Source organism: Myotis brandtii, unplaced genomic scaffold (assembly GCF_000412655.1).
Source record: "Myotis brandtii unplaced genomic scaffold, ASM41265v1 scaffold312, whole genome shotgun sequence".
NCBI classification, from domain to species: Eukaryota; Metazoa; Chordata; class Mammalia; order Chiroptera; family Vespertilionidae; genus Myotis; species Myotis brandtii.
In genome coordinates, this window is record NW_005361955.1 from 4,627,938 (window position 1) to 4,642,420 (window position 14,483).

General features: G+C 43.6%; 1 protein-coding gene and 1 long non-coding RNA gene across 2 annotated transcripts in view; both read right to left on the reverse strand.

Annotated features, from left to right (window-relative positions):
* Nucleotides 1-109: 109 nt before the first annotated feature.
* LOC106726746 lies at nt 110-2,617 on the reverse strand. The gene is made up of 2 exons (XR_001362852.1): nt 1,341-2,617; nt 110-1,099 (listed from the first exon to the last, which is right to left on the reverse strand). It is a non-coding gene; the product is annotated as an uncharacterized LOC106726746 (long non-coding RNA).
* Nucleotides 2,618-3,026: 409 nt separating this feature from the next.
* TATDN2 (TatD DNase domain containing 2) overlaps nt 3,027-14,483 on the reverse strand; it is a 32,541-nt gene continuing 21,084 nt past the window's right edge. The window contains exons 5-8 of the mRNA XM_005870133.2: nt 8,238-8,365; nt 5,688-5,871; nt 5,096-5,267; nt 3,027-4,954 (exon numbers count right to left, since the gene is read on the reverse strand). Coding sequence (XP_005870195.1) covers nt 5,127-5,267; nt 5,688-5,871; nt 8,238-8,365 — 453 coding nt within the window. The 3' untranslated portion in view covers nt 3,027-4,954; nt 5,096-5,126. The remainder of the gene's footprint in view (nt 4,955-5,095; nt 5,268-5,687; nt 5,872-8,237; nt 8,366-14,483) is intronic.

The window sequence follows — 14,483 nt, forward strand, 5'->3', positions numbered from 1 at the left end:
CTACACAGTGACTTCACTGAGTCTTTGCTTTCAAAAGCATCTTCATCTAAGCCACAGACCGAAACATGTTATCACCATTAAAGGAACTTAAGGTATTGGAGAACAGATGAACTAAGTGGGGGGAGTGGAAGAAATAGAAATGGAGGGAAATGACCTTCTACAGCCCAGATAGCCAGCTCCCTAGTACTGAGGTCTAGACTGACATGCTGCCCTGAAGCTTAGCCACATCCCAGTTCCATTGTTTAGTGGGGGCACAACCCTGATCACCCTAACCACACCCACAGCCCTCTTCTTAACAGCTAGAGAGGATGGAAGGTCCAAGTGTGATCAAATTGACCCAGGAAACCAGCTGCTGACCTGGGGAAGCAACAGCCATGGATTGGGCTGGGGGCAGTGCTTAGGAGGGGGATGTGTACCAGACCCTGGTGGGAATGCTGGTCAGCTCCATCCCATCAAAAAAAAGAACAAAGACTTACTTTTCTCTCAAAGGACTCACAAGCATTCTCTGCCACTTGCCTGTGTCATTCATTAAAAAAAAAAAAAATTTTTTTTTAACATTTTTTAAGCCCACTCTGGACTGGGCAATCTCACCTGGGGCAGGCCCATGATGTGGTTGAGAGCTATGGGCTAGACTCAGACCTGAATTTGAAGACCAGTTCTGATCCAGACCAGAATATTGAATTTCTCAGGTTCCTCAAATTAAAATACCCACATACCTGGGTTACTATAGAGACTGAACACAGTATCTCCCTCAAGGACACCTGGCACATAATAGACATTCAACTATTCTAATCATCATCACTTACTTCTTCCCTGCAGTGCACCAGGCGTTGTTCTAAATACTTGTAAGTAGTTAATGCAATTTCAGCTAATTTTCACAAGCTACTTCGGAGGGAGGAAACTGAAGTTTGGAGAAATTAACTTTCCAAGGTCACACAGCAAATACATTGCCCACTCATATCCAGAGCTATAGTGGTTGAGTCCATGCGTTTCAAAGTCTACTGCCTCTCAATGGTATTTTCTTGCCCTGCTGCCTTGGGTCCAAGGGATTTCTTTTATTTTTTAAAGTAAAATTTTTTTAAAAAAATAGTTTATTGACCTTTATTTTTTTAATTTTTTAAATATATTTTATTGATTTTTTACAGAGAGGAAGGGAGAGGGATAGAGAGTTAGAAACATCGATGAGAGAGAAACATCGACCAGCCGCCTCCTGCACACCTCCTACTGGGGATGTGCCCGCAACCAAGGTACATGCCCTTGACCGGAATTGAACCCGGAACCCTTCAGTCCGCAGGCCGACGCTCTATCCACGAGCCAAACCGGTCTGGCAGTTTATTGACTTTTAGAAAAAGAAGGTAGAGGGAGAGAAACATTGATGTGAGAGTGAAACATCGATACGCTGCCCCTCCTGCATGCCGAACCAACAACCTTTCAGGGCTTGTTTCTGTTTTTTTTTATTTTCCTTCATAATACACTGGGTCAACTTCAAGTCAACAACTGGCAGAAATAAAACATCAAAGGAGACAAGGGACACACTTGAAAAAATGTAGCATTTCAAACAAGGTCCTATGTCACCCTTCTTAAACCTATTCCTCTAACATTATTTAATGATACCACTAACTTAAGGTTCTCTGAATGGGGTGTATTTACCCTTGGGGTGAACAAGAAATTTGTTGAAGGAGTGCTCGCTTCGGCAGCACATATACTAAAAGAAATTTGTTGAAGGAAAAAAATTCTCCTCATAAGAAGCTTATTTTGTGTTTTAGGATATACCTAGTATACCAGTATACTAGCACATGTATTTAACTCATCATACACTTACAGGTGTGTGCTCAGAAATTCCCTTATGGCAACATGTAAACAGAAGAATGGGGACCCATGCTTAGCTACCTTCCTTAATCTGAATCCACTCCAAATGAACACTGACAGGGACCACAGGGCTGGCTAGCCACTGATCAGCAGTTCTGCTGCCATCTTTGTTTGAGTTTGTTTAATCACTGAATATTTCAGTGGCCATTTGCCCTTACTTTATAAAATGAGTGGCATAAAAATGAAGGTCCTGACAGCAAATGATTAGTATTAGTCCCAACTCAATACAGAAAGAAAGATGTAAACACCAGCAACACCAAGAGCAACAGATTTTCAGCCACAAACCGACTATCACTGAGTAGACAGAGTCAACTGTGTGTTCAACTGGAAAGGAAACTGAACCAAAGTGAAGGAATATGCTGAAAATGCAGTCAATGACTGTGTCTCAAAGATGATGCATTAACAGAGATTTCAAATTTGTTTAACATTCTCGCAGCAGAGCCTTCCTTTTTCCAGGTTTACTTTTGGCTTGTGCGTTTGTGTTCAACAATACCTCCATAAAAATTAGAGGATTGAGTTAATACATGTGCAAGTAGTGAAATAGAATGTGCTCCAGTCTACCTAGAGGCATCAGTTCAGTCCAAAAACAGTACAACTGATTCATCAGTACCACACCTGTGTACTCGATATTTCTTCCTCTTACTGCACTGCTCTGGAAAAAGAAAAGAATGTATCTATATAGTTTTCAAAGGCTAGGAAGCAGCAGTATATCTGAGTTCCCAAAGTGTAAGATAAAAGTTAACGCTCAGCCCTGATCGGTTTGGCTCAGTGGATAGAGCGTCGGCCTGCGGACTGAAGGGTTCCGGGTTCGATTCCGGTCAAGGGCATGTGCCTTGGTTGCGGGCGCATCCCGAGTGGGGGGTGTGCAGGAGGCAGCTGGTCGGTGTTTCTCTCTCATCGATGTTTCTAGCTCTCTATCCCTCTCCCTTCCTCTCTGTAAAAAATCAATAAAAAATATTAAAAAAAAAAAAGTTAACGCTCAAAGGCAGCAGAACTTTTAAGAAGATACCATGTCTTACTTATCTCATGCAATTTTGCAGAGGCACATGTATACTCGAGAATGTCAGACCTCTGGGATCGCAGGTTTCGAAGTCGGCCACCAACTGAACCACTGTTCTCATTCTGAGAACTCTAAACAAACGTGGAGAGCATGGGAGTTGGCTGGGAATCTATCCCTTTATTTTCAGAAACTGATGGGTAGGGGTAATACAGAGGCATTCCAGCAGCACAGCAAAAACAATCAAGTCAGCCATCCAACATCAAAAACATTGCCAACCAGCTTTCACACCACAGCACAGAAGTAATCCTAAATCCTAGAGATAAAAGTGTATAGCACCTTGTGCGTTACCTTGGCAGGAAGACTGCATAGGCTCTGAGATATCCATTTAGTCATCCCTTTAACCCTTTAATGCAGGACTAGTTGGTTTCCCATGTAGGCAGTACTGACATACAGGGCTTATGAAGGAGATATATATGCTGTTCATTTGGATGACAATGAAACACTCTGAAATATTTAGCAGTTCCCCAAATCTTCCAAACAGGAGAACGAGCCCCCAGTTCCCCACACTGGCAAACATGAGGCACAAACAACGCACAACTAATCCATGGAAGGTCAACAGGGAATCAAGGCCCACTTCTCAGGCCAGCAACTGTGCACAGGGGCAAAACAGAAATACCATCTAGAAAAAATGTTAAGCCCATTTCCTTTTAACTTACAAGGCTCAAATGCACCTTCCAAAATCACCTAGAGAAATCCAGCATTAAGTGATGGATTTTATGATGTAAGCCACCAGGTTCCAAGAAACACACAAGGAATTCGGTGGCCTGTCTCACTGCAGATTGGGGTAAAGGATCCTTTTGGACAAAGTGCAGTGTCCTTACATTTACCCCGTGACCATTATAACCTCCCAGGGCCTGTAATGAATATACCTTTACAAGGCACCAGCAGGAAACAGAACACAGCTTAAAATCTGAGTTGACCCCAGATGCTCAAAAGTCAAAGGAGAGGCTCTCATTTCCAACACAGAGAAAGGACACAGAGGAGGCAAAGGCAAGGGAGACCACCCAGAGGGGGAATGAGAGATTTACAGACATCAGGCCTGCTTGTTGGGCAAAGGCAACAGAACATGGCCGAGTGACCCCAGCAGAGCTTTGAAGAAGTAAACTGATTTACCTCTTAACCTGGGAGGGACACACAAGAGGCTGTCATATGCAATGAAAAAGTATGAGTATTTCTGGTCCAGTGTTCCAGGGAAAGAGGGCAAAATGGAACGAAGGGCAGCTGGGACCTCACCAGCAGACTAGCAAGTAGCTTTTGCTACAGGCTGGACCTTGATCAGTTTAACACAGCCGAGCTGCAGCCCTGGGGCATCAGTAAGTAGAAACACCTTCTTTGGGGTCCTCTTCCTCAAGAAGGCCTCTTCCTTGAGTTCCCCATTCTGTCCAGATCTCCATCAGCCAGGAATTTCCCTGGACAATGCGTGCCTTTCTGCCCCCTCTGTATTGATGGCAATGGAACCAGTGAAACCAGTAGTCGAGTCCTTCCACCTGTGCCGATGCAGAGTTGACACAGCGACAGCCACACTGAAGAGTTATCCATGGAAGAGAAGGGGATGACTCCTTTGGTTGCAGGGGGGTGACTTCACCGGTCTCCAGCAAAGATCCCCCATAGATTTCTCACTGGGAGCTCATTCTCAGAACTGAGGACCAGGAACCAAGTTACACACCAACATGGGCTTAGACTAGTAGGAGGGTGACTTTATTCGCAGACTGCTCAAAAACACAGGCTGCAGAGAACAGAGATTTGGATTGGCAAACTTGTTGCACCCTTCTACTAGTATTTCTTCCTCCCTGACTGCCCTGGAGCATGTGGCCAGGAGGCAACCCCCCTTCCTGCTCCCCACTCCCCTCTCCACTGAACCTCCCTACCCATAGCCAAGATCAAAAGCCTGATGATGAAGTTTCAAGGAAAATATCCTGTTTCCTATCTTGGTTTTCTCCATTCCAATGGGCTCTCTAAACACACCCTTGTCCTGGACCCAGGCAGAGATGAAACCCAGCCTATGCTGTTAGGTCACTGGTCGTCCTGGAGGGTAGAGAAGAGAAAAGAAAGAAGGTTTCAAACCAAGTTCACTCAAGACAAATCAGGCTACTCTCTACATTAATAAAATGCAGCAAAAAAAGCTTCTGTCCCAATTTTTAAAAACATAAATGTAAATTTTATGACCTTTTATAGAAAACTCCTGCACTCTCTCTGCTTAAAGATTGTAGAGGCGACTGGTGTTCTCACGCAAGGTAGCCAAGGTGCGGGACAGCGGTTGATCTTTGACCCTGGCAATCTCTCGAACTGTATGCAAGGCCAGACCCGGGTGGGCATACTGGCAAAGACTTTTGGGAACCTGGAAGATATCAAACATTCAGAACATCGCTGTGCTGTCTGCGCACAGTCATTACACAGAGCTCCCTCCCCGGCCCTTCCCCAGTAAGGACCTCTTTGGGGCTGCCCTGTAGAGACCCCTTTACCTGCAGGTGCAGGGAGAGTCCTAGTCATGGGGGGCTCTGGGTGAGCAGGGTCCCACGCTTCCTTGGACTACCCTCTACAGGGTAGGGCTTTGCACTGCCTGGAAGAGAGTGGTTACCCTTCAGCTTCTCAGCCCCCTAGACTTTTGGTTCTGCAGAGCAATACAAGGAGACATCTATATAGCCAAGGGTGGGACCTGGATATCACTGGGGCTCTGGCCCTGCCAACCTTGTCATGGTGACCGCCCACCTCCCCACCCTCTCCTCAGTGCCTCAACTCAGCCTGGAGACACCCCTACCTGTCGAGGCAGGAAGTAGGGGGCATCAGTTTCCACGATGATTCTCTCCAGCGGGATCTGTTTCAGAGCTTCCCGGGCCTCCCAGGCAGAGGAGTACGTCAGGACTGCCGTGAAGCCCACAGACATGTTTGGGAAGTGCTTCAGCAGGGGCTCGATGACCGGGTAGCTGCCAGTGAAGCAATGCCTGAGAGGAGAAGTCCAGATCAGCGCTCTCTCACAATCACCTGGGCAGCAGCCCCAACTCCCTCTAGACATATAACCCCTTTTAAATTATTTTCTGTGGATAAATATCCAGAAATGTAAAGCTTGCATCCAAAGGAAGGACTCCACAGTAAACACAGACAAGAGCTGGTTTCAATACAGTAAGACCCAAGATGATTCCTGGTGAGCAATGCTCATCCATCAACCCATTACACCGCAGAATACTAAACAGCCACTTAAAATAATTACCAGGAACATACAGCAACAATACAGGGACAGGGTATGCTTATGACACAAAAAGAGAAGCAGAATTTAAAACTGTGGCCCCTTTAATATTACAACTACAGTAGGTAAAAATTATGTCCATGCAGTCAAATGAACTCAAAGGAAACAAAAAAAATACATCAAGGAGTGAGACTATGAATGAATTTTCTTCTCTTAATTTGAAGGCTGTTCACATTCCATGTTCATAATATAATAAATATAATAATAATTAAAATATAGCCCTAACCGGTTTGGCTCAGTAGATAGAGTGTCGGCCTGCGGACTGAAAGGTCCCAGGTTCGATTCCGGTTAAGGGCATGTACCTTGGTTGCAGGCACATCCCCAGCAGGAGGTGTGCAGGAGGCAGCTGATTGATGGTTCTCTCTCATCGATGTTTCTAACTCTCTATCCCTCTCCCTTCCTCTCTGTAAAAAAAATCAATAAAATATATTTTAAAAAATATAATATAATATAATATAATCCTATCCTATATAATAAAAGGCTAATATGCAAATCGACCAAACAGCAGAACAACTGGTGCTATGACGTGGACTGACCACAAGGGGTCAGATGCTCAACACAGGAGCTGCCCCCTGGTGGTCAGTGCGCTCCCCACTCAGCCAGAAGCCAGGCTCACGACTGGCGAGCACAGTGAAGGTGGCGGGAGCCTCTCCCGCCTCCGCGGCAGCACTAAGGATGTCTGACTGACAGCTAAGGCCTACTCCCTCAGGGATATCCTCCAAAGGCTCCCGGACTGAAAGGATGCAGGCCAGGCTAAGGGACCACACACCCCCCCACAGTACACAAATTTCGTGCACCAGGCCTCTAGTATAGTGTGTGTGTGTGTGTGTGTGTGTGTGTGTGTATAAAATCAATCTGGAAATTCAGGCCTTCCTCCAGCCACAACACCTTGTTGGACCATCCTAGCCTCCTTCAACCTACAACCAGTCATTAGAATTCCTTTACAGTCAGCCCAAAATAAAGCAATGAAAAACCAACAAACCAACCAGAAGGGCCAAGTGACTATGCCTCGTCTCTGATGTGTGCCACCAGTCAGAGGTCAGAGACTTCACTCTCTGCTTGGACCCCCAAAAGGCAGCAGCTTAGAGGCCTGACAGGCCCACCCATTTCTACCATCTGTCAAGACCTGGTTTGGATTCTAGACTCCCTGCTTTTTTCAGTTAACTCATCTCACCCATCTTGATAGAACCAGCCCAGGCATTGCCTCCTGATCCCTTTAGAGCCAGGCTTAGCTAATGGCCCCTGTTCTGGTTCTCACGGTACCGTATGCCCACCTCAGACCCACACTCTCTACAGTAGAGAAGTAACCAGCTGACTCACCAGTCTCCCACAGCTAAACCAACAGCCAGGACAGGTACACAGTAAGAGATCAGGGAGTATGTCAAAGTGAACTTAAGAACCTCTAGATACTATTCACATCCTGTACTTTAATGAGCTTTCAAATTCAAAAAAGAAAAGAAAATTTCTTTTCAGGTGCCCTGGAATCTTCTGTGTGCTAAGTCACCGGACTCCACAGCAGTCTTTCCCGAAATCAAGAGCCCTCATTTCTGAAAACTGAGACTCCATTCTCGCCTGCCACCGGGACAGAGGTCACAAAAGCCCCTTTTTTGCTTACTGATGATTTAGGGTATTAGCTCAAACCATATGAAGTTGCAGTTTAGTAAGTAAAAAATGGTTAAATAACAGAAATTTCATATGGTTCAACCTAATATTTAATCTTTAGTAAAGATACTACATAAAAACATAATAGTATCTATGCTCTCCTACTGAGTTTTCGTTTTTCCAACTAACAGCCTAGACCAGTGGTCGGCAAAATGCAGCTCGCGAGCCACATGCGGCTCTTTGGCCCCTTGAGTGTGGCTCTTCCACAAAATACCAACTTCTGCGCATGGGCCACGAAGTTTCAATCGCACTGTACATGCGCGCCCACACATGGTATTTTGTGGACGAGCCACACTAAAGGGGCCAAAGCGCCGCATGTGGCTCGCAAGCCGCAGTTTGCCGACCACTGGCCTAGACAGAGGAAGCATTCGTTTCATTTGCCCACTGAAGCTCCCGCCTAACCTATGGATCTTGTAGTCTGAGGGCACAAATTTTTTCATGATGCTCAGCAGATCTTCATCAGCTTCTCGGCAGTGAATCACCAAGGGCTTCTTTAGAGACACGGCCAGCCGCAGCTGTCTCTCAAATACCTGGGAGAAGACAAAGTGACAATACGTGCAGGTTAGGGCCACTTCAGAAGTCTGTTACCTCCAGAACACCTAGTCCAATGGGCAGATCCACTGTCTCAAACTCTGTGTTTTTAAACTATAATGTTCAGTAACAGTAAGACTTAATAGGTCTTACTAAAGAGCCAGGTAGTACTCAAAGCACTTAAGGTACATTATGACCTACATCCCTCACAAGCACCCTAAGTTAAGTACTGCTCTTAGCCCATCCTGCAGTTGAAAAAACTGAGGCTCCAAGTGAAGTCAAGTAAGCTGCAGCTGAGAAGCTGTAGTGCCACCAAATCTGAACCCAGGCAGTCCACATAGCAACCACTATACAAGGCTTATTTGGGATTGCAGGGGCAGAATGGGGCTCAGGAACAGAAAGTACAAGCTAAATGTCCTTCCCCTCATTCTCCCCAGCTCTACTCCCAAGAGGTAATTACCTTCTACACCTTTTCCTATACATACTCAATATCAATGCCTGGTTTTCAGATAAATACTATACATATTTTCTTTACTCAACCAAAATCAGATATTCTTCCAGGTGAATACCTACAGATATGATATATTCTTTTTATAAAACTCTAGCTATTTTTAAACCTTTATTAATAAAATACACATACTGTTAATGATTTCAATGAAAAAGTAGGGCTAGGCCTTAATTTTTCCTCAAGTCCAGGTTTAGAACAAACGTATTAATTCATTATAAACAAATTACCTCGTCTTAAACTTAATGTTTTCATAAGTAGTTTTTTTTCAATTGTGGAATATAATTCATTTTGTATTTTTTACATCAAATAGTACCATGCTTTTGGTAATTTGAGTCAGGTGATACTCACTTGAGAATGACACTTTCGAGTCTAACACTTGTGCTACCTCTTCTCATAACAGAAGCACTGAGCCAGTACCAATTCTAATGTAACTCTTGTTTAACCTGTGTGTTCAACTAAAGGAAAATGACCGAAAGAACCAAAATCACAGAATGCTTGGTAGGCGCTTTAAAGATGGGCTAGTTCCAATATCTATAGCTGGCTGGATGCCCTCCTGAACACATCAGCCCTCCTTGAACCTCTACAGAGGCAGGCAGTTGCAAGAGATTATAATTCCAATGTTGAATTCCTGCTTCCAAAATATAATTCTTTAGGGCAGTAAAACTAGTACAGTTCTTTGGGTGGACTATGACACAAATGATAAAAAGCATATTTTTCAAAGTATATTTAATAAAAGAGAACATGTTCACAAGTGGAAAAATCATTCAAAACGATTACTTTCGCCCAGGCAGCCTGATTCATCGGTTGAACGTCAATACATGAACCAGGAGGTTATGGTTCGATTCCCAGTCAGGGCACATGCCTGGGTTACGGGCTCAATCCCCAGTGTTGTGCATGTAGGAGGCAGCTGATCAATGATTCTCTCTTATCACTGATGTTTCTATATCTCTCTCCCACTCTGAAATCAATAAAAATATATTTTAAAAAAGGAAAATATATTTTTTTAAGTTTCAAAATGATTATTTCTTTCTTTTTAACTTCCTAATTTCTTATTTTAAAAGCATGTACATACAACACATATTTCCTTGATTCTATGACAAGTGCTTATAAAACATGCCACCGGGGGAGGGGGGTTAGAGAGCAACGAAAGGACTTATATGCATGCATATTAGCATAACCAATGGACACAGACACTGGGGCGGTGGGGGCTTGTCCGGGCTGGGAAGGGATAGGGGAGGGGGTCAATTGAGGAAAAAGGAGACATATGTAAAACTTTAGACAATAAATAAATAAATAAACAAATTAAATTAAAAAATAAAACATGCCACCAATTTTCCCTTGCAATTCTCCAAGGGACAATGACATTAAAAATATAATATTTGGCCCTCGCCAGGTAGCTCAGCTGTTTGGAGCATCGTCCCATACACTAAAGGGTCACTGTTAGATTCCTGGTCAGAGCACATACCCAGGTTTTGGGTTTGATCACTGGTCCGGGCACATATGGGAGGCAACCGATCAATGGATGTTTCTTTCTCTCTCTCCCTCTCTCTCTCAAAAAAATAAATTAAATTAATCAATAAAACCATACCCTCAGGTGAGGATTAAAAATAAATAACGTTTTGTAAAACATCTGAATTTCATAAATGTTAGTTAAGATAGAAGAATTGTTAGTAGGCAGGAGCTTGTGGCTGGACTGGACAAATCTAGAGCATTTGTCCTCAGCAGAAACCTGGCTGAATAAAAAATCAGGAGTGAATGAAGTGCAGATAAATTATTTACCCAGCATAATTACTCTCTTCTGCCTGCATAAGCTCAGGTTCCCACAGATCCATTATTTCCAGGGATTCCAGGGTTAATCAGTCTCTCTTGGGAGTGGCCCTCCCAGCAGCTCTTGCATAATCATTACCTCAATATTTCATTCCAGTCAAACACAAATGCAGACAGAAGCAATCTGGTTCAGCCTGCCCAGCCCAAGAGGGGAGAGACAATCTATTCACCCTGGCTTTCCAACTCCAGAAACCAAGAGATTCTGATAAACATACTGGCTGATATGTGCAACCCACAAACTATCCAGGACCTAATTCTTTGGAATTAAACAGGACAGTAAACAGTTAAATTTATGAACACAGATAAGCAAGGAAAGTTAACTATGGTTTGCTCTGGATAGCAGAATAATTAGTGTGTCGTTCCCTCCTCCCCCAATTCTTTTGCTTTTCTGTACTTTCCAATCTTTCTGGAAAATATTAGGTACAGGAACCAGACCTAGCTAGCTCCCTCTCACTTGGCTAGATACAGTCCTCCCATAGGCTTTTCTTCTTCCCTTCACAGATAAAATATTCAGCAGGACACATCAAGAACTTGCCAGCTACTCTGCTTGTAGGCAAATGCAACTCAATGCCAACATCCAACTAATACACTTCTAATTTTGGTGCCCAAGTTTAGATTTCCATCAAGAACATGGCATCCTCTTCCTGCAGTGCTCTACAGAAATACCTTATCGTCCTCTCTTCTACATACAGTTCAGCCCTCCCCCTGCCAACAAGTTATTTCCTTGAATTGCCATTTTCCAATCCTGAATCCAATTTCACCAAGCCAAATGATACTTGCAAGATTCTACTTATCACCCTATGCTGTAACTTCAAGTTCAGTCAGCATGCCCTGGATAGCTCTACATGCAGATCTGATACGACGATGATTTAATAAAGGGAAAAGTTACTGTGAAATACTTAGCACATTTCCTGGCACACAATAGGCATTCAATAAACATCAGCTATACAATCCTATATAATAAAAGGCTAATATGCAAATCGACCGAACCACAGAATGACCGGTAGCTATCACGAGCAATGACCACCAGGCGGCAGACACTCAACGCAGGAGCTGCCCCCTGGTGGTCAGTGAGCTCCCACAGGGGGTGCACCATTCAGCCAGAAGCCGAGCTCACAGCTGGTGAGCGCAGCAGGGGTGGCGGGAGCCTCTCCCACCTCCGAGGTAGCGCTAAGGATGTCCGACTGACAGCTTAGGCCCACTCCCCGCGGGCATTCCCTGAAGGCTCCCAGACTGCAAGAGTGTGCAGGCTGGACTGAGGGACCCCTTAAGCGCACGAATTTCATGCACTGGGCCTCTAGTTAAATAAAATGCTTCTCCTCCTCTTTCCAGTCACCTCAGCGTACACATTTCTGAACTGTGATCCTCTTTCCATACCACACCTGCCCTGTGCCATAGAAACTAGTTGGGAAAGCAGAATATTAAATACTTGTCTCACTTTCTTAAACACCTATTTCTTCCTGTTTTCAGGTTTAGCTATTGTTCCGTTCATTTTTGGCTAATAAATCACTGCCTCAAGTCAGAAATTGTAAACGTTTTAGTGTTAGTAACAAAAAGGAACTCTGGCAAGAGATTATTTGAATGTACAAGACAAACCTAATTCTGAATTGAAACCTAATTCTGAACTGAAACACTATACTAGAAAGCCATTCAAATAAAAAACTGAAAACATTCACACACATAAAATCTCACCCACCTGTCTGAATGCAGATCAAGTCAAAATCATGTTGCTCAGAATTTAATAAACTTAACAGGTCCTAGCAAATTCGTCTAAAAGAAAATCCTTTGGAAACATCTTAACACAATGCATACCGCATAGAAATCTCTAAGACATACACCAGGGACCGCACGTTTTTGGGCAAACTGCACGTTATTTAAATCATAACTACAGATCATAATGCAGTTTAGGTGTTGTTTTTCAATAATTATAACATTTTTATTTACAAAAACAATTAAACAATTAAAGTTCCTAGTACGTTTTTAACGTATGGTACTGCGTAAAACATTTTTCTCTATGAAGAGGAACCAAACAAAATACATAAGTATCTAGATTCGCTCCTTTTTCCATGGGCGGCACAAACTCTGCAGGCTCTCGTAGGAAATTTTTTCTTTCCACTCACTGGAATACACGTAGGTTCATGCTGCTTCATATCACCTGACAACCTTTTGGGTGTACAAAGGCACGTGGGGCCCCGTGTTCGGACCATAGGTTCAAGCTTACAACCACAGCCGTTGGCTATGATTGTGCTGGGAGGGCCCTGCCCTCCAGCTGGGACTTGCACTTGGCAGTGAGAGGACCCTGTCCTTTCATTAGTCCGAGGCTTGAACCTGGCCAAAACACTGTAACCGCGCCCCACAGTGGACAAGACAGTGTGTTGACATCTAAGGTCCATAACAGATGGCGCGTGAAAAACGAGAACACTCATGAGCGGTCCTTAACAGATGGCGCGCAAAACACGAGAAAACTCCTGAGCGGTACGCAATGTGTTAAGTTGTTTCTTATAGAAATTAACTGTTAAGCCTTGCATGCTTACTGGCTGTCATGGACAACTGTATTCAAACTGAAATCTCTATCTCCTAAAAGTGTACAAAGGTCTAGTCTTCTGCTAGAGCAGAAGGGCACCATACCTTCCTTGAATTTTTTTTTCTTTGATCAAAAGAAAATTAAGAAACCACTGACTCTGAAAATTCCTTCTTTTAATTCAGATGCCAGTATCAATGGTGCACAGCATCAGTGCGCTGCTGAGGATGCCCCCAGTTAGATTGGGGACAGCACCAAAGAGAAAGCTGGTATCAAATTTGCCCAGGCTGGAATCCATACACGTTCACCAAGGCCTGAGCATATTGGGCATGCAGACCCAGACTTAACAGGCATCAACAGAAAGGCAGCACACAACAAATTCAACCTGGCAACATGCATAGTGTGAGGGTCTTTCTCCTTTTCCTGCTCCTGTCTAAATCAGAAACTACTCATACCCTGCCAAATCTCCACGCTAAAAAGATAATGGGAGTAAAAAATATTAAAATGGTAATAGTTGTTATCTCTAGTAGAATGGGAAATTGTCACCTTTATACATTTTTGTATTTTCCAAATATTCTACAATTGGGCATACTTAACTTTAAAATCAGCATAAAAATAAATTAAACATGTCCTAACTGGTTTGGCTCAGTGGATAGTGTCGGCCTGCAGACTGAAGGGTCCCAGGTTCGATTCTAGGCAAGGGCATATGCCTAGGTTGCAGGCTCAATCCCCAGTAGGGGTCGTGCAGGAGGCAGCTGATCAATGATTCTCTCTCATCATTGATGTTTCTCTCTCTCCCTCTTCCCTTCCTCTCTGAAATGAATAAAAAAATATTTTTAAAAAAAATTAAACAAAATTTGTTGCTTCCCAAGAAAGAAAATAAATGTTTTGATACATATCATTAGCCATAAGTCACAAAGTACCTATCAATTTCCCCCATCCCCTTATATAGTAAACCTGAAAGAAATAGCTTGTGAAGAATTTGAGAAATGACATATAGATGGTCTGGATAAGAGCAATTGCATTTTTAGAAATTCTAAATTCTTTAGTTCTAAAAAGACACCCCCCTCCCCGCCAAGTAGAAAAACCCTATGGTTAGATTTCAACAACTAAAAGAAGAATTAACACTGTAAACAAGTGGCCCTGGCCAAGTGGCTCAGTTGGTTGGGCATCATCAGGGCACATACCTAGGTTGTGGGTTTGATCCCCAGTGAGGGTGAGTACGGGAGTCAACTGATCATTTCTCTCTCTCTCTCTCTCT